Raw genomic sequence first — 27,346 nt, 5'->3', positions numbered from 1 at the left:
ATCAAAAGTTATAAAATATCAATTTTATTCTTATAAAGTTAACTGAAATGACTGAAATTTTCTCTACTTACCTGTTCTTTTTCAGAAGAAAATGTTTTGTGCTCAACTTCACATTTCTTTCCTGGTTCATTTTCTTGCTGTTAAAAACAAAAGCAGGTTTGAATGTTTCCTTAACTGGAACATTTTATCTCTTTACATTTAATACATGAAGAAGTAGTTCTAATGATATATTTTCTAAAACAGCTGTCTGAAAAAGTGAAACACTGTCTTGAATAGCCTTTTAGAGTCTCCTTATAATACTATCCTAAGCACCCAGAACTCCTTATATTCTAGGGGACAAAATGTTCAATATTCTCCTGGCATTTTGATTCAGTTTGACAAGCATAAGCATCTATAATGTGGCAACCATTGTGCTAGGGATTGGGGATAAAGAGACAAAATAAACAGTCCTGCTCTCAAGGATCTTACAGGAATATTAAAATTTTTTATAAATGGTCCATGAAGATTGAAATCTAAGTGACATTACAATAATAATCCCAGTGAATTTATAAAGTCATGATGGAATTCAGAAGTGATACTGAATGAAGGAAAACAAGTCAATAGCCTTTACTTTTTGGTGTCTGTTCCAGGCAGAGAAGATTCAGTATAAGTAGCAGAAAAGCTGAGCTGCCTGGAAAGTATCTGAGGATGAAAAATGAGAAAAGGTAGAAATACAGAGAGGTAAGTATAGGACTGTACATCACTGGGGCAGGTCATAAGGAATGTAATCAGCAAAAAGGGGGAAAAAATGAGAAAAGACAGAGTATGTTTATAGATGGAGGAGAAACCAAGGAGACAAGAGTTTAGGGAAAGTATAAAAAGCTAAATATGACAAGAAATAGGAAATGAGTGAAGGTGGAGATAGACAACAGATAAAGTAGATTTGATTGCAAAGGGGGGTGGTGAGAATATCGCTGTGCATTTATCTCATTAAATAAAACATGAAAAGAGAGTTAGGATGCTCAGCCATTAATTTGGGAATCATGGTAACCAATAAGCAACCACTTGATGACTGAAAAGTACTGACTGAATAATTTTAACATGAAAAATAAGCACAGGCACTATAAACTACTTTCTAGTTCCAAAAAAGCATGAAGAGGGCAGGTCTATCAACTTAATTTAGGTACTACCTTTCTGGAAACTATATTTTTGGAACACAGCATCAAAACCAGTATATTATTCTTAAGTTAAAACTGTAAATCAACTTTAAAAAAAAAACGAGTGATTTTATTCACTCAGTCATAGGAAAGGACCTTAAAAATTCTGCAGTTTGAGAAATTGAGTGTGATTCCACTAGTTTGTTAAAACTACAAGAATCTTGACTTCAGAAATTCTTTTTGAAAAATGATAAAAATTTCAAGATAATTAAAAACTATATCTACCCCTTTAAAGTTTAAAATGTGCTTTTATCTCATTTTAATCTTCCAAGTGATCCTGTGATATACATAGTATAAACATTATTAATCTAATTTTTTTTTAAAAAGGATACACAGCTTAGAGAGGTTAAGTAATTTGTCCAAGGACACAAAGCTTCAAACCAAAATATCCTGACTCCAAGTCTTAATCTTTTGGTACTACATTAGATTACCTCGTGGGGGAATTCATAACTTTAAACAGGATTGAGAAGTAATATACAAACTCTTCTAAGATATTTTCACAGAGTAAGTCATGCCACTAGTTGTAGGCTCTAGAATAATTAAAAATTGTTATAAACTTTCTAAAGTTATGAATTTCCCCAATAATTGTTATTCTAGAGCCTACAACTAGTGGCATGACTTACTCTGTGAAAATATCTTAGAAGAGTTTGTTTGCTACTTTCTCAGTCCTTTTTAAAGTTCCTATCCTCATCAGGCTCATTCCATATTAACTGCCTTTGTAGCCTCACTGACCATTTACTTCTTACCAACATGTTATGATATGCCTCTTAATCTGATCACTCTTTCAAGACTGCCCTTTCCAAAGCCACAAATGGTCTCCTAATTGTTATAGTGGATGACCATTTCAAAATCAGCATCTTTTGTTCTTTATCCTTTCCTTTCCTTTCCTTTCAGAGAGTATCTTATCTACTCCTTCATTTAGAAGGCACAGAGTTCCTATAATGCATAAAATAAAGCATTGTAGTTAAGTCCTGGTGAAAGACAAAAATGGAACAGTTCTGCCCTTCAAGAAGCTTACATTGGTGGTGGTGGTGGTGGTGGTGGTGGTGAAGAACTACAGGGCGTGGAGTAGAGATAACATTTAAGAAGTTTGAGAAGGAAGAGAGTCCTAGGATTGTTTACATGACTTTTTTCCTTTCCCCTGGTCCTTCTCAAATTTTCTCACTGGTTCTCCATCCTTCTCTTGCCTACTATGTATTAGCATTCATCAAGGCTATGTTCAAGGGCCTCTTCTCTTTCCTCTCATATTGAAACAAACAAGATCCAAAGTTCTAAGGAGATTAAGAGTTGTTTGTTGTGTTGGTATGGTCTCTCAGATTCTGGACAGGATACAGTGAGGACAGTATCAAAGCAGTGTTAATCTTTGGAGTGAATATATATATATATATATTTTTTTCTTTTTTTTAAACCTTACCTTCCATCTTAGAATCAATGGTAAGGGCTAGGCAATGGGGGTTAAGTGACTTGCCTAGAGTCACACAGCTAGAAAGTATCTGATGCCAGATTTGAACCTCCTGTCTCTAGGCCTGGCTCTCTATCCAATGTGCCACTCAGCTGAATGTATTTTCTCAGGGAATGAAATATGTAAAACTCATTTTAGGAAAATTAATTTATATAAAATTGATTGGATGTTTCTTGATAAAGTGTGATCTTGGTTCTGTCAAGTATCTGGTCTCCAGCAGAACAGTGGTTACTAGTTTTCTTATTTCAGAAGCAAGACAGAAAAGGTTAAGACTTCAAATTTCCTATGTCAGGAACTTCCAGTGGGGAAACTCCTTCTAATAATGAAGATCAGCAACTGTTCTGCAATGTACAGAATTTCCCCGGACACTGGAAGGTTAAAATGACTTAACCCAGGTCACAAAACCATGAGTCTGAGGAAGGTCTCCCTGGTTCCAAGAGCAGTAAATCCACTGTGCCCTTTTCTGTCTCTTAAGTACATGAGGCCATTGGTTTGTTCTGGTCTCTGTGGAGTAGTTACAAAAGGTGGCCCCTTAGAAGATACAGCAAAAAAAACACAAAACTTCAGTGCCCACTAGTCTCACTGGTCCTTCACAGAATACCTCTTTAAAAATCCCTAGACAGTAGTTACATGGCATATTTGAAGGTCTCCACAAGGGGGGGTCAACCATGCCCCAAGTATCATAAGGAAAGCTGGAGCAGGAGCTCTGGCAAGGCAGAAGAGCAAGGTTCTAGAATTCTGGGGTTGTGAGAGTTACTTTGGACTGGTAACAGTTGAAGCTAAGGGTGACAGTGAGTCTAGCTCCTTAGGTGGACCTTGTGAGTTGGACTAGTCTCCCTTTCTTGTGACTGTATCCCTTATCCAATGGCTGGTTCCTGTGTCCCTGTGTGTATCTCGTGGCTAATAAGAGTGATTTCCAACAGAGCTGCTCAAGATATCCAAGTGCCATCTGTCAGTGAGACCTTTCCTTTGAGCCCTGTTTCTGATATCTTCAATTACTTACCACCTTTGAATATTAACTAAGGGGGGTTTAATTTAGCTAGCTGTAGGAATTAGATTTGTAGGTAGAGAAGTATTAAATAGTGCAGATTATCAAATTGATTTGGGGGGGGTTATAGTTTTAAGATAGATCATCCCACTTCCCTTCCCTTATCTTAAAATAAAATATTATTTTAATTATATTTATATATGTGTGTATATATATATATATACATATATGTATATATATATATATATATAATTTCAGTATACTATTTCACAAGGAAGCCTATATTCCATTCCTATATAGTTCTATTAAGGAATTTTCTACTAATGCAGATTAAATCTTTCTCAGTATTTTTTTAAAAACCCTTTTAAAAAATCTTTTAAAAAAAATCAGTTCCAAGGCAGATCAACAATAAGGGCTAGACAATTGGGGTTAAGTGACTTGCCCAGGGTCACATAACTAGGAAGTGTCTGAGACCACATTTGAACACAGGGCCTATCTCCAGGCCTGGCTCTCAATCTACTGAGTCACTGAGCTTCCTTCTCTACAATTTTAACTCGTTGTTCTCAATTCTGTGTTCTAGGTCCAAACAACCGAATTAAAAACAATTGGTTCTCATTAACCTTTTTCTGTAAAACTGTAGATGCCAAACTCTCAATAATCAAAAATCCTACATATGCCAAAATATTGTGCTGCCTTTTTACAGGCATACCATTTGCAGCATCTTTCCAGTAATGTTTCAAGATCCCAAAATAATGATTTTGTTCACTAATTGGTCATATTGATTCATCCACATTAAGTTAGGCCTTTGGTTCAACAATTGCAAGATAATTTGGCAGGGCAGAGGTAGTCCAAGTTGAACTAGAAGGTTACCGAGATCCATTTTAACCCTAAGATTCTGTCTTCTATTTGAGGTAGCTAGCTTTAGTAATAATTTCAATAGAGAACAAAACAAGTCTTTCATTGTTCATCTGTAATTAAGGGAGACAAACATGTGAAGCAGTTAGAGTGGGATTCTGGAATAAGATCTAGTTTAGGTCCCACATCTGATGGTCAGTCTTGGGCTTTGGAATAAAAGGAAGCTAATTACCTATATGAAGAGCAGAATTATTAATCTTAGCTTTGTCAGAATTGAATAAGATGACTAGCCAAATTTCTGCCTGTGATATGGGGTATTCTCATTTTAAGTATGACATAGAGGCCTACATAATCCTGTCCTTCATTTAGAATTTGAACAAAAACCACTCACTATTATAATAACTAAAGGAAAGCCTGGGAAGCTTCTGGGAAACCAGATGCAAACACATGTCTTTATATTTAAAGGCAGCATAACACAACTTACTGTTTAACCCATCTTCACTTTGTCTTCTCCTTGGATAATGGTAGGTTAAGATGAACAATGAAAATAATAGATTTGACCTTAGAAGACCTGGATTCAGACTCCGGTTTTGACTTTTATCAGTAATGTGGCTCTCAGCAAGTCACTCTTTCTTTCTGACCTTTAGCATTCTTATGCTGTAAAATTTGTGAACTGGAATTCACTTTTCCTTATAAGAGAGGTGTACAAGGTTCACTTTAAATTAACACACAAAAATTTCCCAAGATTTCCTGATATATTTAACAAATTTCAAACAAATATTACTTACAACTATTTTGCAACTCTCTTGAGTTGGTTCATTATCTTCAGAATCATTTTTTCTTATATCAAGTCTCAGTTTTTTTCCTAAACTGATTCCATTCACTGGTCTTTGAACTCCGATTTCAACCTCTTGTTCTTGTTCTGTCCCCTGATGTAAATGCTCATTTTCCATAGCTACATCATCCAGTTCTTTCCTCTTTCTTGAGTTGGATTTAAAAAGTTCATCAACAGGACTATTTTCATTAAGTTTTAGATTAGTGTTTCTATATGTTTCATCTGTTTTTTTGTTCAACATATTGAGTCCTTTCTGGGTTTGGTGTTGTTCCTGGTTTCTCCATGCTGAGGAAGTAGTGGGTTGGGTTTGGTCTAAAAGAGAGCAAGACAGCTCTACCCTTGAAGATTTGGATACAGATTCTTCTTGTTCTTCTTCATTCCTTTCCCTGAGTTAAAAAGAAAAACAAAATAAAACCTTGTATTTGTCACATTCAATCATCATTTGGTATAATTAAGAATAACAATAATAGCAAATAATTTATTTTTGTACTTAAAAGGAGAAAATGCAGAATTAATTCAGTTAGTCAGATGTATATTATAATCTCTCATATACTGGTATACTATGAGTCTCTACATAGGACTGATTAAGTCTTGTTCCTCTATCTACGATTTTAACTCATACTCATTGATCCCAATAATGACAATATCAAGGCCACCTTCACTTTTCTAGAAAAAAGGTGAAAAGGTGAAACCAGCAGAAGGCAGAGAGCCAGCAGCAGACAGCTCTAATGTAGTAAGCCATAGGGAGAAGGAGAGACATATCAGACTTTCCAAACAGAAAACAATATATTAAACCAAGTGTTTCTTCCACTAGACTGGTGTAAACCTTTTCCTGTACTTTTGCAAATAAAGCAATTCAGGAAATTCTTAATATGTGTGGTACAAATCAGTCCAATGTTTTCCCCATTAGAAATTAGATTTTCATTTATGGCTTAAAGAGGCTTAAAAACATGGCAGATCTAGAATGATAGAAAATGACTGAAATATTTTAACAGCAGATTTAAAAAATGGCATCTGTATATTTAAAGGATTAAAATTTTCCAGGTGTTTTACGTATCTTATCTACTTTGAGTCTCATAACCCTGAGATAGGTATCAGAGGCAACACTGCCTCCATTTTATAGACAGTGAAACTAAGTATCAAAAGTGAACTGATTTACCCACTGTCCCACAACTGCTAAGTGTGTGAGGCAGAACTTCATTGTAGGTCTGACTATCACCCAGAGGGTAGGCATGCCAGCCTGGATGGTAGGAAGGCACCCTGAGGAAGAAACAGGCGGTAGTATGTGCCAGGCACATCAAACTACCACCCTGACCACCATTTACTCTCAGACTCCATTACAGACAGCCCTGAACCTGAGAGCCTTGGGATACATTATGCTTCTGGCATTGTCATAATCCTAGAAAGCCCTCTCTGTGGAAATGTAGCCTGCCAACCGCTCTTATGGGTGGTACAGCTACTGAAGACTCAGAAGAATTCTTGCCACCAAAGTCCTGTTAAACAATGGCTCAATATTAAAAACTGATATGATATATCCATGATAATGAATTAAACAGGTAATACCATCTGCTTTTCTGCTATTCCCTAAGAACCATGGGATCTTTTCATCTGACTTAAAGCTGAAATCTTTATGTGTTGTCGTCTTCATTAGAATATAAGCTCTATGAAAGCATAGGCTACTCTTTTATTGTATCCCCAGCTCTTAGCACAGATTTTTGCACATAGAAAGCACATAAATATTTTTTTGCATTCATTTAATAGGAATGACCACCACTGGAGAGATATCTAAAGGTATAGAGACTTAACTCCAGTGCCCTATGCCCTCTATTATAGTCACTGATTGTTCATTCATTTGAGATTCATTGTGAAAAGAAGGCAAGATGGTAGCTAGAAGTGAAAAGCAATCAAGTGGTAAGAGGAGGCAAAAGTTATCTGGAGAATGGGTATAAATGAAGTAAAAAATGTTTTAGAGAAAAGCTTTAGAAATGGAGACACCTCTTCCTCTGCAGGGAAAGAAAATATGATGGCTTTCTTTTTCTTCTTCAGTTAAGTGGTAGGCAAAGACATCTTAAATCTTAATGGTGAACATGCACAACACATCAAGTACACATACCAACATATATTTATTCCAGACAATAAGTAAATGATCATTTGTCTTCACAAAACATAAGGAGCAGAATTATTGGAAATTTACCTTTTCTTTGAAACTGATTGGAAATAATTTTTAATGGAGTTAGTCTGTTGTTCTTGAGAAGCCTGTTCTTTCCTTTTTCTTGAAATTTTACTTGGAGACAGTTGACTGTTTGGGGTTTTTATTGAAGTCTGATTAAGTGGCTTTGTTCCCAAATTAACACTACAATTTGTGTTGGGAATCTCTTTTACAGTGAACATTTCTTGTGAAAATACTTTGGATCTTTGTTCCACTTGAGGAGTTTCATTCTCTTTTGGACTTTCACTTAAATCCAAGCTGAAATAATAGAGAAAAGATACATCCTGTATTAAGATGAGTTTACTATTGAGCAATTCAATACAGAGGGAAATGGCTTTAAATAGAACTGTGTACTATACTTCTCTAGAAATTTAAAAAGCTTGAATGGGGTCAGCTTAAGTAGCTCCAGTGGATTTCAAGTCAGGGCTGGAGATGGGAGAGATTCTGGGTTCAAATTTATTGTCATACACTTCTTAGCTGACCCTGGGCAAGTCACTTAACACTTAACACACTGTCTATCTTTTGCTATTCTTCTATCTTGGAATTGATATTGATTCTAAGACAGAAGGTAAAGATTTGGGAAAAAAGAATTAAAAAGCTTTGAATAGGTAGGACTCCTAGAATTTCTCAATCTGAGATGTTATTCAAAGTTTTCAATTAAGCATCATGAAAAGGCACTACTCTTTTTCATCTATACTCTTTGATGGAACAAGTTATTTGTCATAGGAAGTTTTTTAGATTCCTCAAATATTTTCTTATATATACTTTTGAACTGCCTCTATGTCCTCTCAAAGGCTGAACAGATAATGAGTGCTTAATATGCTAATCATAATATATGATTTACTTCTGAAATATACACCACTAGTATTTGCCAGATGAACATTGGTTAAAAGTAATTTTTTTGAGGTTTAAGAGGTAATATAGGATATTAATCCATAACAAACCTTGGGAATGGAATTGGGAAGTTTGGTACAGATCTGTGATTTCCTTGGTTTAGGGACATTATGGCGAGAAAAGCTCTTTCTACCGCTGCAGATAAAGAATTTTTACTCTGCAATTTAAAGTCTTTCAGGTACATATGTCACTGAAAGATTTATGACATACCAGGAGCATGTAGACAGTTTACATCAAAGGCAGGCCTTGAGCATAGATTTTTCTGACTACAAGGCTAGTTTCCAATATATTACATCATGCTGACTATCTCAGGTTTTTAAGTCCAGATATTGTCTTAAACACCACAATTCTCAGGCTGTCAAATTAATGTCTATCAAAATATCAAATCAATGGACAAAAGAGAAAATTAAAGTAAAATTTAATGTAAAATAAACTAGTGAGAATTAAAATTTGTTAATTGTTGTAGTTGCATAGAAAGCACGTTCAGCATAAATTCTTTCTCTCTTAAAAAAAAAAAGTTCTTACCTTCCATTTTAAAATTAATACTGTGTTTTGGTGCCAAGGCAGAAGAGCAGTAAGGGCTAGGCAATTCCCAGTCACACAGCTAGGAAGTATCTGAGGTCACATTTGAACTCAGAATCTCTCATGTCTAGGCCTGGCTCTCAATCCATTAGCCACCTAAATGCTCCCTAGATTCTCTCTCTTTGAATACTTTAAAATAAAATACATTAGTATTTAATGTAGAAAAAATTAATTACAAAAATAAAAACTTAGCTATACATCTATGATATAAATGTATTCAACACTATGGATATATAAATGAAGTATGACTATAAAGGAAAGACATTCTACAACCCGTTCATAAATTAATTTGATTACTTTAAAATGTCAGTGAAATACATACATTTTTCAAAGATAATAAATAATTTTGTCTTGATCGGTATCTATATGTGCTTGTGTGTTCCTCAAGTTTAGTATCTGAGAAATAAAGTTACTAGAGTGTTAAAGGTGATTAGAATATGTAGTAGTAAGGTGGTCTCAAAATTATATTAGCAACTTAATTACTTTAGGTGTTAGGAAAAAAAGACTCCTGAATATACTATTAATTTATTAATAAAATTATAACTCAAAATGGGGAGGAGGGGAAACTTTACCAAGTATTTTCCTGTTCTGATTCTGTGTCAGGAATACCTGCAGTGATATTCATTGTGGCACCAGGCATTAAGGTTTCATTTACCATTTTGTTTTGAGAAAGACTTGGCGGCCTTGGAGATAGAGCCAATCCTATAAATTACACATGAAAAGAAACAGAATAATGAGTATTTCCTAAATTTACTCACAGTAAACTCATGTTAACTCAAGCTGACAGCCAACACATGGATTTAATACTACATGTAAGGGCAAATGAATAGGGGCTACCATATTAGGTATGCTTCTTACTGGTTGGTAATAAGAATGGATTTATTTTAATCAAATTGATGAAAAATGAATGAGTACTTAGCACACTCTAGTAACAACCTGATAAATGTGGTTAACTGGGTCCTTGGTAAAAGTGGCCAAGTTTAGCCTGAGGCCTTGGTTTGAATTATAGTCCACCTTCAACTATTTGTGGGGCCTTGGTTAAGTCCTTTCCTGTGTTTGCTTATTTGTAAAAGGAAGGGAGTTCATCAGATTATCTTAGATCCCCTCTATTTTAAAATTTCTTTGAAATCACATTACAGGGGGCAGGTAGCTAGGTGGCTCAGTGGATTGAGAGCCAGGCTCAGAGATAGGAGGTCCTGGGTTCAAATCTGACCCCAGACACTTCATACCTGTGTAACCCTGGGCAAGTCACTTAAACCCCCATTGCCTAGCCCATATCATTCTTCTGCCTTAGAACCAATACACAGTATTAATTCTAAGATGGAAGGTAAGGGTTAAAAAAAAATCACATTACAAATAACATTTAAGCTTAAATCTTTTCACAGAAACAATGTTATAAAAATGGATGACTTGCCACATAAAGCATAGCTATACAACGGAGGTAGGTTTTAATGTAGTAATGATGTTATTACAAAATGATACTGGGTCAAAGTGACACTACAGCATATTCCTTAATTTATTAATTTGCCTTCAAAAAGGACATTTGTTATTGATATACTGTACATTTTTCACAAACCAGATAGGGATTTCATTTTTATAATGTCTATCCATATTTTTGAAAGTAGCAATTAAAATTATTTTCCATATTATTTTCAGTTTAAAAAATGACACGGAAATTTTATTTATAAATATTACCAGAAAGGCATGACTCGGTAATTGAAATAACTGAAAAGACTACAGAGTTTCTACCAGAACCTAGTGGAATATACCTGGGGTTCAAAAAGGAAAGAACCTGATATAAGAAAAAGGTTAACGCAGGACTAGAGGATAGAAACAGGATAGATTACCTTGAATAACACTAACTTTGAGGGCCAAGACCTATGGGAAGAACTCAAGAACAGAAATAAGAATGGGCAGGGATTTTTTAAATGTTTTATAGGTATATAAAACTGATCTGACATTATACTAATAAGTATGTACTGAAGTTCATTTGCATTTGAATAAAGAGTATTTGCTGGACAACAATGGGCAAAACGGGGGAAAGAAATACAAAAAGAAAATAGGAAATGGGAAGGGAAGGTGGGAGGGGGAAGCACACTCAAGACTTCAATGAAAAATCTGCTCATTTTGCCCTTAAGTATAGTATAAAAGGTTAACTTAGAGTCTCCCTATTGCAATATGCCATTTTCATGGAAATAAAATTTGATTAGCCTGTTTTGAATACTCATTAAAGCAGGTCCAAATAATTGTTCTGCAAAATGTACTGGTAAAGGCAGTTAACCTTGTTGAGATTATTAATATGATCCTAAAGGCAATATAATTATTAAAAATATAGTCTACAATGATCTTTTTCAGTTATTTAGGTTGGTCTATTCCTTCAATTAGTTCAAATTTGTGAGATTTTACTGTATAAATCAATTCTAAATGCAACGAGTACCATCAAAATAAAGATTATACAACAAAAAATATTTCTAAGTCTATGCCAGTTTTTCTAACAACAATCTTCTACTTTAAGTCCCCAAATTTAAACATGGATAATGGTCTAAAAATCTGCTCTAACAAGAGTTGTTTTTTGGGGGGCTTAGAATAGATTTTCACATAGAAATGTTATGTTTACTAGATTAACAAGCTAATCTCAAAAAACAACTAAAATCATTATTTACTTGATTTACAGTGCTAAGAATATTATTTCAACTATATCTAACAACTATTTTTTAAATGTTTAAGATACTTTTTGCTTTAATAAAACAAACATTTCTCAACAAATATCCAAAGGAAACCTTGGCAGAGGAGTTTCCAAAAGTTAAGAAAAAACATTAAGTAGAATTATTTCAACTACTAGGAATCTATTTCCACTTTTATAGTTAATAGAAAGGCAGCATGCTTACTATAACTTTGTACTAAGAATGTCCACTGTATTCAATCTGAGTTTTTATGCCTTTTAATGTTGTTTTAAATCATTTTATTTATGTTGTAATAACTGTATATATTGTTCTTCTGGCTATTTTTTCATCAAACTTTTCTCATAATAACCCCATCTATAAATAAACAAGGATACTCCTTTTTTAATAACATTATTTTTTGGTTTAATAAAGTGAACTTATCTTCAAAGCCAGGAAGTTCTGGGTCCAATACCTTGTGAAGATTGGATTTGGCTCTCCCCTGATTGTACTTAGCTCTTCCCTGATTGTGAAGATTTAAATTGTAACTCATGTCTATTTTTAGATTTTAATCCCCAAAAGTGTAAACACTCTACTTAAAAGTTAAATATGGAGACTTGCCTATTTTTAGATTCAATCATCAAAAGTGCAAACATGGCACTTAAAAAGTTAAGTATGAAGATCTTCCCATTTAGATCTAATCACCAAAAGTGCAAATTTCCCACTTAATCATGAAGTGGAAGATCTGTGACCCATGTGTGCAATAGTGGGTAATGAATCAGAATTGACTGCCTTCTGGGCAGTTCTAGAGCAGAGTGTCAGCTGTGATTGGTAGATGTGGAATTAGGAGAAGTGACGCAAGAGAAAATGCCTTTAAAAAGAGAGAGTGCTACATACAGTTTGGGGATTCTTAGAGCAGAGTTTAACTTGGACTTCCACTTTTGCTGGATGCAATTCTTCATGCTTTTGAGTTGAGGCTAGTGAAGAGGGGCAGAAGGATCTGCAGACTGGACTGACACTTGGTGAGTGAAAAGCTGACTCTTAACTGCTGGATTTTCTAAAGACCATTCCTGAGTCCTCAGCTTTGCGGAGGCTGGCTGAAATTCTCCCTGTCCAGAGTAGCCAGGAGTAAATTACTTAATGCTCAGGCTAGATATCTTATCTTCTCTCTGATTTCTTGCTTCACTCTTTCTACATTTTGTAAATAAATTGTAAATAAAATCTCTATGGAATTAATTAAATTCCTGGTGACCAAACTCTTAAATAATCAAGTCCAATCCTTAAAAAAATAACTCCTTTTCCCCCCTAACATCTTTGGCAACCACGTCAGTTGTGACAAAATATTCTCAATCTTCTTAACTTTCCTAAACTTTTCCTTTACTTATGTGACTATTCTTAAATCAGCTTTTAACAGCTTATTTTGAGTAGCACAAATCAACTGTGGAAGGTAAGTTTCAATTTTTTTCCCCTTTTTCCTTTAAAAATAGCACAGCTGTTTTTTATCTTATCATCTGGACCCTATGGCCTCACTTGGGAAAATTGTTCCCCAAAACTCCCCCGTTGCAAACAACCCAAATAGCAGACCCTCAAGTTCTCACCTTGAGAAGGATTCTATCTTTAGCTATTCCTTAATTAGCTGTGAGGGCAAAAATCTGGAGGAAGAGCTTTCAGTCCTCTTAATAGGGTGGAAATAGTCCTCACTCTGCCCCAACAGAAAAATCTGTTACCCTAAAAAAAACTACATTTCCTGGGAGCCCACTGACTTCCTGTTGTTATGTACTTTCTGTAGGCAGAGGATATTAGCAAGTGGGTGGTCCTCTTGGGCCTCTTTCTTGGGCTTGTATCCTGCATGGTGGCGGTGGTAAGCTAAGCGTGGGGATTTTAAATGGGCTAATCAGCCATGGGCACATAGTTTTTATTTTGTATCTTCTTTATTCCTTGATTTCTAATGATCATGAATAAATCCCTTAAAATATAATATTTTCATTATTTTAGACTAATTTTAAATTTTAAAACCTCCTGATGTGTTATCCTAGGTAAATCAAGCAACCTCTCTGAGCCTCAGTTTCTTCATCTCTAAAATGAGGATAATAAATGCACTATTTCAACAAGTATGAGTAAAGCACCTTGTAAACCTCATAGCACTAAATGTCAACTATTTGGGAGGAGGGGGGGTCAGTCAATTCAGTTACTGAGGAAAAACTTTTTTAAAAGGAAAAGGCAGAGTATTTTGTAAGAGGTGGAACAGAATTAGGAAAATCTTTTGAGTTTTCCATGTCTCCTAATAGAGATGTAAGATTTGTAATCTTTATGTACAGAAAATTGCTAGTTCAGAACAGGATATTTCTTGGTTTTGAGAACCAAGGGAATGAGATGTTTAATGAGGGCTGGGGGAGTGGGGAGGTGGGAAGGGGTGTCACCTCCAGTTGAAGGCCAGGAGTTTGGTAACTAAGTAGACCGGGGACAGCATACCATATTCTCAGGTTGGTGAGAGATATTTAACTTCATAGTTTGGTTAATGTTCCCTGTTGTCCTTTTTCTATCTACTTGGACTGGCTAAAGAAAGATATTTAGCCTAGAAAAGTAGGAAGAAATTATTCCTATATCTTCATGTATTTAAAAAATTTGTCATGTGAAAGAAAGATTAAGTTGTTTTGCTTAGTCTAAGAAGGCAAAATCAGGAGCAAGGTGGTTAGAAGTAGAAGAGATTTTGCCTTGATGTAAAGGAAAAACTTTCTAACAATTAGAGCTGCCTTGATGAACACTAATCAAAGTTATTGTAGATGAGATTCTTCAGGTAGGAATTAGAGAAGGTGATTTCTAGGCCTCAGTTACTTTATAAAATAAGGAGTTTGGATTAAGTGACCTCTGTCTTTTCTAGCTCTAAATCTATGATTCTACTTTGGCTCTTTGCAACTCTGAGGTTCTGTGCTATATATAAGAGAATTACCCTACCCCTGCATATAAAATATTGAAGATCAGGAGCTTTTAAGTTGGAGGTCATAGAAAAAAAGATTTCAAGGAACTTGGGTAGGGAAAAAAATTGCATCTTTATTTGCACTAACCTCTAACTGACATTTACTACTTCCTTCAATTTTGAATGAAGGTAACAAACATAATTCTGAAGCAGGGTCCATGGGTTCACCAGAATGCCAAGTATGCCAAAATTGTCTATGAGACAAAAAAAATTAAGCCCCTGCTTAGACCAATTTCTCCCCAGGAGTTCTGAATAGGAAACTAATAGATGGTTGCCCTTAAATGGAGTAGGGCAGAACCAGACTTTCCAACTCCAATTTGTATGTATGGGACATCTGTAAGTCAGTCCTTATCCACAGAGGACAATCATTCTCAAAAACAAAAACAAAAAACCTTCAAAAATACTTAACATTTGATGAGACTTTTTTATGAAGTAAAGGAAAAAAAATTATCATTCTCAAAATCTTAGTCAAGTTGTGATGCTTACCATTTTCTTCTAATCTCTTGTTATTCAACCCATCATAATTCCCTAACCCATAATATCAGTAGCAAATTAGTCAGAGAAGGTCAAGGAAATCAAGAGACATGAGTTGTATTTTTTTCATGAAACTACAGATGGCATGCTTGTGAAATGGAACTGAGAGGGAGAACTAACAAATTGGATGCAGTCAAAATCCCAAAAGATTTTGTCAGGTTAGCAAGCTGAGCCAAATGTATAAAGATAAAATTCATAGGGATACTATTAAAGTTCTAATACCACACTTAGGTTAAAAATAATCAACTTTCATGAATATAGGATCCAGCTAGACAAAGATTCACATCAAAAAAGATCTGGGGGTTTTAGGGAACCACAAGCTCAGTATGCGTAAAAAAATCAACTTCCTAAGTGTCAGTGAGAGATAGTGTCTAGTACAAGGTACATGACAACAGTGGAAAATTTTTTTGTGGTCGGACCACATGGAAATACTGTGTTCAGTTCCGGGCATGACACTGTAGTAATGATATTGAAAAAGTGAAGTATATTCAGAAAAGCCTTGTTCATACTAATTAGGATAAACTGAAAGGAAAAAAAAAACAACCAAGGGATAGCTATTGACAAATATTTGAAAGCTGTCAGATGGAAATGGAAATGCTTGTTAGGACCAACAGTAGGACTAAGATTAATAGGTAAAAGTTGCAGACAGGTAAAAACAATGTCCATAAGTGGAACTGACTGCCTTGGGAATTAGTGCAATGGTTACAGTATAAACAGTTCCCAGATCTACAACAGCAATACACTTCTATGCTATATTAACAAAAACCAACCACACACACAAAAAAAATGTAGGAAAGTTAATTATCTTTCTCCGACAAGTGGAGAAGATATCAAACTCAAATAAATTTACTTCCCAAATAAGGTGGCAAAAAAAAAGTTTTTCAATTACCTGTACCAGAATTGCAGTAAGTCTCTGTGGACATGAAAATAACTGCTAATCCAATTTCTGCTTCAGGGATGGCTCTAAGATGGTGGCTATGAAAAATAAGAGACTTTAATAGTAACAATGGCATTCTAACCTATCTGTGACTTAAGCTATATTGATTATAGAAGTCACTTAATCTCCCCACACTTCAATTGCTTCATTTGACAAAATGGGAAAGAATACCGTTACTATCCCAGGTATATATGAGGAAAGGGCTTTCTAAAACTTAGAGTAATACTTAAGGGAGATTTATCAATGTGATCCTCTCTGCACTTCTAAAGGGCTCTCTCCCAGTCTTGATTATCCCTAACCACCTACTATATGTGACTTATTTTTCCCTATAGTGATGACAGACACAATTTCAAGACCTCATCAACTTCACTGTTCATCATGCTTCTCATTTCTGCCTATATATTGATTAGTAGTAAAAATTTTTTTCCTTATGGGTGATGATAAGTGAAATTTACTTTAACTGTAGAGAAATTCATGTAAAATTTTTGACTCCAACTTGGGGCTTTCAACTTTCCTCAAATATAATACATTCTGTCCTAAAACTTAAAAAGTTAAGTTCCTCTAAAATTCATCTGACTTATGGATTCATTCCAGAGAGGATAAAGAACATTATAGCACAAAAGACAAATGTCTGTGACATTAAAATGTGCCTATTTTAGCATACTAACTGCTTAAATTGCTAGTCCCTTTATTGTACCTCATGTTTCTTTTTATATTTCTATTGAGGAATGGAGCAAGATTGCAATGACCTTGCACATATCTACTGTTCTATTATCAAAGAACAATTTTATACCTTTGAAGCATATCCATTATTGAACGAATCCAGATTCTCACAGAATCAGGCACTAGAGCCTGTGAATTTGTTAATCCTGCATCAACAACACATGTTCCAGGAGTTAAAAAAGAAGTAGCAGCTTCTTTATCTTCTTCTGTTGCCAATTTAGCTTCTCCACCTCCAAGAAGAATTGCTGGACTCAATTTCTTATGCTAAAAATTATTTTTTAAGGAAAAAAAGCTGAGTGTAACTTACTCTTGTTGAATATTCTTACATTACACCAAAATGTCTAACTTGGCATTAAAATAATGCCAATTTGAAAGAGAATCTTTGTGACTCTTTTTGAGAAATGTGGCCAATAGTGATCTAACAATCACTGCTCAATTGATGTGACTATCACTTAAGGTTACTTAACTATAAAGCTGATAAAGACACTTTCTGTTGCACTTGTATTTTACTTTAGGGTAAACATTACTCCTCTCAGCTCTCACCAATAACACCAGTGTGACCAACAGATGCATAACATGGCTGAGTGATACATTCTAGCTACAGAACCATAGGCAAGTCACTCAAACTCTCAGTGCTCAGGCAACTCTCAGATTTAAGTCTGCACTGATGTAGGGAGCTTCAACCACAATTAAATCACAGGTTCAGACAAAACAAAGGAACAAACAAACAAAAAAGTTCCTCTGGGCAATTTTCTAGGGAATACCTCATAGACCCAAATTATAATTTTTGCGGAATTCTGAAAGAGTGGGTAAAAACCCTTAAGAACAATCCAATATAAAAAAAATTGAGAAAATCACTTAAAGTTAAGCAATATTTTCCATTGTAGAGAACTTTGCTATACTCGTATGCAAATAAATATCCATTCTCTAATTTCACTTCATAAAAACCTTTTAAAGAAGGTACAACAAATAATCATTCATAAAAATAAATATTTATTGAATGCCCATCTACTATACATGTCTACTAGACAGTCTGAATGACAGATAGCTATGAAAATTTTATGTTCATCCCTATTTTACAATTAAGGAAATTAGGGCACAAAGGGCACAAAGACTTGCCTTAATAACTGAGATGATGATAACTCAAGTTTCCTGACACCTAGTAAAGTTCTTTTTTTCCCTTTGTATATCATGTAGAATCCACTGTCAATACTTTCTTTTATATAGCCTGTTTATATAGCTGAGACTCAAAATAGAGCAGCATTATTGATTCCCAAAAATTCTACCTAGTGATGGTGCCAAAAAACATTCCTTATCAAGTTTTTTAAAATGTCAAATTCATACATGACATGCATAAAAACTATTATTACTGATATAGAGATGAATTATCATTCTTTGTGTATACCTATTCCCCAAATAAGGAAAAGTTAGCTAACAAGTAGAAACAATATACAACATGGTGGGATACTACTTGATGGCTTCTGGGTCAGTAACACCAAGGTTCAGGTCCTATCTCTAAGATACACTGTCTTCACAACCTTGGGCAAATCACCTAATTTCTTATTGTCTTGGATGATTTTATTTAGATAAGTTGCAGAAGTTTCCCATCAACATTAGTAGAAAAACCTTCCTATTCCACTGAATTTGAAGGGCCAGACCTCTTTTCCCTGTCCATTCCAAAAGTTTGTTGATATTACCTGTTTGGCATTTAAAAATATAAAGGTTTTCCCACTGAATATTTGTTTTCTTTCCTTACGACTTGATAGATCCAGGTTTTCATTATTTATAGCAGGTTCATCAATGGGAGGATAAAAACTGTAAGAAAAAGTAAACCGTATCAAAACAACATACAATCTGAGTTTCTGCTAGTTTGATAATTATGACTATCTTCACAGTAAGATGGCTTTACTTCTATAGAGACATTACTGTTAAGAACATTGTAAGAAGTGTTTTGCGTTTGCTGATGTGATCAATGTTATACATAAACAAAAACAAATACTTCCTCCAAAAAGATATCAATTTGAACTAAGAGAGGAACTAGTTAAGAGAACAGTAAGAAAAACTGCTGACCCAATCCAGCTGGCACTACCTAGATGAATTGCCTTTTGCCAATTTGTTTCTTCCTTTATGTTGTTCCTGGGATTTTTTTCTTGTGCTTCTTTCCATCTTTAACTACATGTTTTCTTTCTCCCTTGTCTTACCATATCTGCAGTCTCCCACCTTCCCAAGAATAAGAAAAGTCCCAAGAATAAGAAAAGTCTTATTTCTAAGAACAAGAAAAAAATAAGAAAAGAAAAAGAAAAGTCACAAAATTTGTATGTTTTCTTTTTAAATCATGTAAATCCCTTCTATTCCTTTTGTGCTGAGAAGATGTGAAATTTCTTTCATCTAAAAAGAACACATGCCCCTTAAGAACAGGAAACTTTTTCAATTTCAATTTTGGGTTGTGTCTAGCAGTGTGTCTTTATACCAAATTGCTGTGTGTATGTATTGTATGTAGGCATGCATGTAGCTATGTGCTCTTTATAAAGGCCTTGTACTATATGAACAAGAGCTATGTAGGTATATAATTGTCCTATGACTTCTCTAAGTTGAGCTGTAAGGAGAAATTTGAGTTGGTCTTTATGTGCTGTTTAAAATGTATTTCTATCATGTCTAGTTAGTTCAAGCAACTTAAGTTACTAAAGTTTAAAAGTTAAATAACTGCCCAAGGAGCTTATAGTCTGTAATAAACAAACACATATAATAAGAACATCTATTCATTCAATGAGTATTTATTGAGCATAAAAAATAAAATATAATGCAATGTACTGATGTAGATCTTGGGGGGAAAATATAAGAATAAGGAGAGTGTGTCCCTATCAGTAAAAAGCTGACAACATATTAAAGAAATATATAAACTAAGCAAATTATTTGGAGTATGTGAAACCATTTCAGGTTAAACAACAGTGTATAATGATCAAATTCTATTAACAGCTGATAGTTGCTTAGCAACCACCATTATTGAATCAGTCATGATATTCCAATTCTCTGTGACAAGGAAATCACTTTAAAAGACTGATATATATCAATTTAAGGTCGCCAAGGAATTCAGCTATGTAACTCCTAAATGAAAACTCAAGTCAGCAGTCAACCTTTTATGGAGTTTTAATTACAAACAGGAGGAAGAAAGGAATTAGAGATAGAGAGAGAGAGGGAGAGAGAAAGGGGAGAGAAGGGAACAGGGCTTAAATATCCCTTCTGTTTAGGCTGGGCCAAAAGGCCCAAGCCCTTAGATAGCTGGGGCAAAGAAAAGAGATCAGTCCCTATTACTCACGTGACCAAAATGGAGAAACAGTTTCAAAGGCCCCCACCTTCAGCTTCCTTCAGAGCAAGCTTCTCAGAGCACACTCCAACCACTCCGACAAACTCCTCAACCCCCCTCTGTCTTTAAGGAAACCATCCAAGTTCCCTCCCCTCAGTTCTCACATCTACCAATCACTGTCCATCAATTTCCCTGTGCCAATGGAGGCTCTAGCTTAACCCAGGACCGCCCAGAGGTCTCTGGCTTTGCCATGTCTGTTGAAGGTCATATTTTCAAATAATTAAATCTTTGATCCTTTGCTACAGCCCTTCCTAAATCCTGTTAACCTGAGTAGGGTAGAGATTGGAATAATTAAATTTTGATCTATGCTGCAGTCCTTCCTCAACCCTGTTAGGACTGAGTAGGGTGGAGATTGATTCCAAGTATCTCCATTGTATCAATTCTAAAATCAATCATGACTCAAAGAAATTCCTGTTCTATGCTTAAGCATAGGTCAAAGTCCTTTCCATTGTTCAGCAAAAGGTTTCTGTCCTAAAGTAATCTTAAGAAGGGAGGAGGAAACTCTCATGCCAATGGGGTTCACATTCCAATAGCCAAGACCCACTATCAATAGGAAATTTTTCAAGTATGAAATTTCCCAATGGTGAAATTTCCAACATTTATAAGTCTAAGAAATTTTGAGGTTTACATCTCTGAGGTACCTGCTGGTTGCCTTCCACAAATATTAAAATGTAATCTTTTATTAGCTGGCACTTCATCCCCATTATTTCTCACCTGGCTGTACTGACTCCTCTTGGGATTTCTCAGTCTGTTCTCCATCCACAACTCTCCTTGGTTTCAACTCCAGGGAAAAAGATGCTGCTAGATTTGGGTCATTAACTCCCCCATCCCCCACCCCTTGTTTTCCAGCATCCTTTTGTTTCTTGTCTTCTTCCATTAGACAGTAAGTTCTTTGAAGGCATGGATTATCTTCCTTTTGTATGTTTATATTCTCACTAGTGCCTGGCATATAGTAAATGCTTAATAAATATTTAATGAACTGAATTTTCCACCATATCCTAAGAACCTCATTAATGGAAAAAAATGATCATCCTGCAATATCCTATTATAGCCTTAGGACTCAAGTCTTAACACCACTCTTGTGTTCCTCAGATTCTTGTTCCTTAGGGATGAGCCATGAACTAACCTTCCATTTAGGAATAAAGCCCAGGTCAGAACATCTTGTCTTTTACTTGGCTATACTATTTTTCGACTATCCTGTGTCTTGCCCCTCCCGCCCCCCCAACTTTTCAGCTTCCCTTTGGGTATTATTTTCCCCTATTAGATTGTAAGTTCCTTAAGAGAAGCACGAACCATCTTTCTGTTTTTGTATTTGTACCCCCAGCATTTAGCACAGTACCTGACACATAGCAGACTCTTAATAAAGGTTTAATGATTGATTGAAGAAAAAATTCATTTGAATACATATAGATTTTGAGCTAAAAGATAAGGAAACAGAATCCCACAGTATTAAATGAATTCCTCAAGAATAAAAACAGTAGATGGTAGAATCTGGATTCAAATCCAGGTCTTCTGTTTCCAAACCCACTACCTATTCCACTATACTAAGTGATCTCTCTAAAAACATTTGAATCTTCCTATCTGGGAATCAAATATTGGTCTTCTACATGAGTCACATAATAAACATTAATTAAGTGCCCACTGGGGGCAATTAGGAAGTGCAGTGAATAGACTAGAGGCCTAAAGTCAGGAAGACTCATCTTTCTGAATTAAAATCTAGTCTCTGACTGATACATTGTGGTACAATCGAAGGTGATGGACTTCTCCATTAATGTCAATGCAATGTCCCTGAACAATCTGCAGGGATCTAAAAAATACTATCCACAAGCAGAGGATAAACTGTGGGAGTAAAAACACCGATGAAAAGCAACTGCTTGACTACAGGGGTGGAGGGGATATGACTGAGGAGAGACTCTAAATGAACACTCTAATGCAAATTCCAACAACATGGAAATGGGTTTGAGTCAAGAACACATGTGATAACCAGTGGAATCGTGCGTCGGCTATGGGAGAGGGAAAGGTGGGGGGAGGGGGAGAGGGGAGGAAAAGAAAATGATCTTTGTTTCCAGTGAATAATGTTTGGAAATGACCAAATAAAATAATGTTTAAAATTAAAAAAAAAAATCTAGTCTCTGACACTAGCTGTATGACCCTGGGCAAGTCATTTAACCCATATTTGGCTCAGTTTCCTCCTCTGTAAAGTAAGCTGGAGAAGGAAATGGTAAACCACTTCAGCATCTTTACACAAGAAAACCCCAAAAGGAGTCTTTAAGAGTCGGACACTACTGAAAGAAGACTGAACAAAAAGTGCCTATTATATGCTAGGTACCAAACACTGAAGTGCTAAACAATGGAGATACTTAAAGAGGCAAAGATAAAATGAGTTTACAATCTAATGGGAGAGACAATAAGACACAAATATGTACAAACTAAGATACATATAGGATAAACAGGAAATAAATAAGCAACAGAAAGGGATTAGAATTAAGTGGGGTTGAGAAAGGCTTTTTGTAGAACAGGATTATAGTTGAGACAAAGCATGGGGTGGGGAATAATCAACATTTAATGCTAACAAGTACATTGGAGATAAAATCTTAAATATAAATTCAATATAATAAATATGGCTAGTTCATAATTATAATCAGAAAATAGGATCCTAGGATCTGATAAGCTAAAATTCAATTTGCAAGTAACTTTCTCAGGATATGCATATCATATGTGAGCATCTACATTTGTATGTATACACATACATATATATATACATGCTTGCATAGATGTAATTATAGAATGCATCCTGCCTCTTGGCATTTAGGCTGGAGGACAGCTAGAAAATTATAGTTATAGTCCTAAAACCTGCTTAAATTAGAAGAAATTATGAAGTGCTATATGCTGCTTTGTGAAATACAACCTCTAAACTAAAGATGATCATATGATAATTCAAAACAACAATTCCTGGAGCTCCTAAATAAGTTCTCAGAAGGGAATCTATAGAATTTCAAAGTTGTCTTTTCTCTAAGATGACTGGAATACAATCAGTCAGCAGATATTTAAGCATTTATTAAGCCCCTTCTATGTGCAAAGGCACTATACTTAAGAGCTATGAATATAAGTAAAGGTAAAAACACAGTCCCTATTTTCAAGAAGCATTCTAATTGATAAGAAAACATTCAAACAATTATGTATCTACAAGACACAAAAATTTTATAGTCCCTCCAGACACAAGTATTCTTCACTTAATTCCAAATTGCTAATAGATAAAAAATACTATAGGTAGAATTCCAAAATCCATTAAATTATCACCCAATCACTCTAATGAACACATGAGGGAGGTAAAAGCCCAAAGAGGTTAAGAGACTTTCTCCTGGTAACATATAGCTAAAAGGTGAGCAAGACCCTCATCTTCTACTGACTCTCAGTCCATCATGTTGCCCCATACTTCACTGCCTCAAAAAGAATTCAAAATGCTATACAAATTCTGTTAAGATGTAGGGTTTTTGAAAAGCCCATGTAACACTCTCAGGTAATACTTTTATAATAAGCATAATATTCCCTCTTGAATACCTATTCAAGTCCTCAACTTATTATTTGCAAGTCAGTAAGCACTTAGTATTTGTATTATAGAAATGTTTTTAAACCACAAACAAAAACACTGCAAGGAACTTTTTTATACTGTGGCCAACAGGGTTCTAGTATATAGTGGAAAGAGCACAGGAGTTAGAATTAGAGACCCTGGGTTCAAAAACTAACTCTGGTATTTAACTACTTTATATTATCTTATTCAAGTTACCTAACTTCTCTGAATCTATAAAACGAAGTTTGGACCAGATGACTTTTAAGGTCCCCAATCACTCTAAATTCTATGATGGTGTAAACATATCAATTTTTATGTCTTTTTTTCATTAAGTATTAAATTTGACATTATATTTTAAATCAAACTTTCCTTGAATATGATAATAAAAATATACTTTACCTTTCAAGTTTTGGAGGCCGTTTCTTTGTCCGAATGGCTTTGAGAAACTCAGTAAAATAATCTGGTTTTACAATAGGACGACCACAAATCAGAGCGCATATCGTCTAAAATGGAAGCAAGACAAAGGAATAATAAAGTGGAGGATTTCCATGTGAACTGGAACAACCTCCAGGAAGTGATGCAGAGCGAGAGGAGCAGAACCAGGAGAACATTGTACACAGAGACAAACACACTGTGGTATCATCGAACGTAATGGACTTCTCCATTAGTGGTGGTGTGATGTCCCTGCACAATCTGCAGGGATCAAGGAGAAAAAAACACTATCCAAAAGCAGAGGACAAACTGAGGGAATAGAAACACCAAGGAAAAGCAACTGCCTGACTACAATGGCTGAGGGGACATGACAGAGGAAAGACTCGGAGCGAACACTCTGATGCAAATACTAACAACATGGCAATGGGTTCAAGTCAAGAACACATATGATACCAGTGGAATCACACGTCGGCCACGGGGGGTGGGAGGGAGGAAAAGAAAATGATCTTTGTCTTTAATGAAAAATGCATGGAAATGATCAAATAAAATACTATAAAATTAAAAAAAAAATGGAAGCAAGAAATTTGTTCATTTTGTTAGCACTTACTACCAAAAAAAAAAATGATAGCTAATGAGAATTCAGAATGCATCACAAATTTGTAAACAACACAAAGATAATAGAGGATTTATTATGTTCCTCAATGGCAACAGTGAATAGGCTATTTCCAATTATTATCATTCCTAGAGAAAAACATAGAGCTTACCTTCTTCAATAATGAGATAAATAAAAGCTAACTGCATGTCATATTTTAGGAATTTCTTCATTAGAATACTTTTAATAAATAAAACTTTAATTTACTATCTGTAAAGGCTTCAAAATATCACATAGAACAAGGGTTCTAACTTGTATTTAAAATAATGCATATATAATTTTCTTTAGATAACATTAGAAGGCATCATGTATGTAAAAGGCCTAATCCTATATTTCCTTAACATCATTTCAGGAAAAGAAAAAGTCAACTTAACTGGAATTAACACTCACTGCAGCTTATTTCCAGTTTTCACATTGTAAATAATTACATAGATATTATGCTCAAAAGTATGTATGCAATGGAAAGAGAACTAGGTCTGATATCTAAAGACCTAGGTTTAGTTCCCATTCTGCTATGCTACTTTTCTGCATGACCTTAGGCAAGTCACTTTGATATTTGAGCTTTAGTCTGTAAAATAAGGAGACTGGTCTAGTAACATATGAAGATTCTTCTAGTTCATTAAATCTATGATCCTAAATTTCTAAGATCAGTTAAGAGACCTTGTAGTCTCACTTTCACAAAGCCTACAAACACATCCCTCTCCCCTCACAGTTTTAATCTATCTCCAAATCAAGTTTCTAGAAAATAAAAGTATCTATGATTTTAAAAATATATTCTTTTTTATGATATAGCTGTGAGGTACTGGACAAGCATTACATCAGAGAGACACTTTAGATTATTGACTTTGCTCTTACTTCACTTGTGATCACAGGAAAGTCACTGTGCCTTCTCTGGGTCTCAATTTCTTTACATATATAATGAGGGAATTAGATTAGATTTTAAAATCCCATCATACTCAATGTAATGGTCAGTCATGAATCCAGATGACTGATGAGGAGGAATGATACCTACCTCCTGACAATTTCCTCAACTGAAAAATAAGGATAATAATAGCACCAACACCACAGGGCTAGTTTTTGGTGAAATAACCTATGTTATATGCTTTGTGAATTCACAACACTAAATAAATGTATATTATTATGAATTAAACATCCAGAATGAGATATGTTTTGGGGCATGGCCAATATGGAACTTTGTTCTCTTTGACTATGTTGAATATTTGTCACAAGGGTTTTCCTTTTCTCGTTTTGTTTTTTTTATTTGACAAAAAATAAAATTCAATTAAAGAATAATTCTCCATACTCTGTGCAGATCTAAACAAGAACCAGAGTTTGGTAAGAAACACTACAGAAACAAGAGGAAATTTTTTTAGACACATGCTAAGATAATTTCATCATAGTACAGTGAAGAGAATACTCAACTTGGAAAGGAAAGGACCAGGTTTGGGTCCCTGCTACATACACTATATAACCTGATTCAAATCACACATATCCTCTATTGAGCCTTAATTCATCATCTATGTTCAAAAAGGTTTCTTACAAATGAAGCACCTACCTAATGTGGATTAACCTCCTAAATCTTTCTTAAAATATATTATTATTGAGGCTTGTTTATGATCCTATATAAATGAACAAAGAAGAACCTGTTTCAAATGGAAAGATGCCTAAATATAATGGCTATCGACCTGCAAATTTTTACTCATTTTGCAGAAGAAAAAAAATATACTACAGTGACTGCCACTCTGTCCTGTTTCTATGTAAAAAAATAAGTATGTGGGTACCACATGGAAAATATGAATGTGAACTTTTCATCTCTGCGTCATTCATGGCTTTTCTTTCTCCTTTGGTGTCTTGTTTCCAAAAAGGTACATTTTATGTATATTATATCTTGCTCAGGAATACCTACACATTCTGAGAGATCAATGTAATTTTCACACTTCTTTATAACCTAGAGCTTAATATAGTTTTTATTTTTAGAAACTAAAGTCCAAGCCCTGAAGCAGTAACTTATTATGATATATTTTCAAACTCTGCATTTATGTTAAAAAATATTATGATCACATGTATAACCCAATGGAATTGTTTGTCAGCTCCAGAAGTGGAGAGAAATGAATCATGGAAAAATATTTTTTAAAAATGTTATAATAATTTTGCACAGTAAAGAGAAATGTTATGTTTGGTAACTAGAACTTTAAACTTCATTGGATATTTAACAACATAGCATATTCTACTTACTTTAATAGTAACTTTAACTGACACCATGACAAGGTGAGTACATTCTTCTGTCCAGTTGTTTACAATAAGTCCTCCAAGTTGTAAAACAGCTTGATTTAAAACAGTTTTTCCAGACACATCTAAACAAGAAGGACATGCAACCAATGGTTCATATTCCACTCTGTGGGGCACAAAAGTTACATGAGTGCTTTTATTATCAGCTTAATAAGGATAAAAAAAGTAGACCAGTTTGAAAATAGT

General features: G+C 34.8%; 1 protein-coding gene across 5 annotated transcripts in view; it reads right to left on the bottom strand.

Moving 5' to 3' along the window:
• The window catches only part of NBN (nibrin), a 50,425-nt gene that overhangs the window by 12,379 nt on the left and 10,700 nt on the right, over positions 1–27,346 (bottom strand). For all 5 annotated transcript variants that reach the window (XM_056823339.1, XM_007488077.3, XM_007488078.3 and 2 more), the window contains 9 exons: positions 27,107–27,266; positions 24,187–24,290; positions 18,550–18,667; positions 16,923–17,116; positions 16,082–16,167; positions 9,594–9,723; positions 7,531–7,803; positions 5,290–5,722; positions 72–137 (listed from right to left, as the gene is read on the bottom strand). In XM_056823339.1, coding sequence (XP_056679317.1) covers positions 72–137; positions 5,290–5,722; positions 7,531–7,803; positions 9,594–9,723; positions 16,082–16,167; positions 16,923–17,116; positions 18,550–18,667; positions 24,187–24,290; positions 27,107–27,266 — 1,564 coding nt within the window. The remainder of the gene's footprint in view (positions 1–71; positions 138–5,289; positions 5,723–7,530; positions 7,804–9,593; positions 9,724–16,081; positions 16,168–16,922; positions 17,117–18,549; positions 18,668–24,186; positions 24,291–27,106; positions 27,267–27,346) is intronic.

The sequence above is a fragment of the Monodelphis domestica genome, chromosome 3, assembly GCF_027887165.1.
Source record: "Monodelphis domestica isolate mMonDom1 chromosome 3, mMonDom1.pri, whole genome shotgun sequence".
NCBI lineage: Eukaryota > Metazoa > Chordata > Mammalia > Didelphimorphia > Didelphidae > Monodelphis > Monodelphis domestica.
The sequence above is the reverse complement of the archived record's forward strand: the minus strand, read 5'-3'. Positions and strand labels throughout refer to the sequence as shown.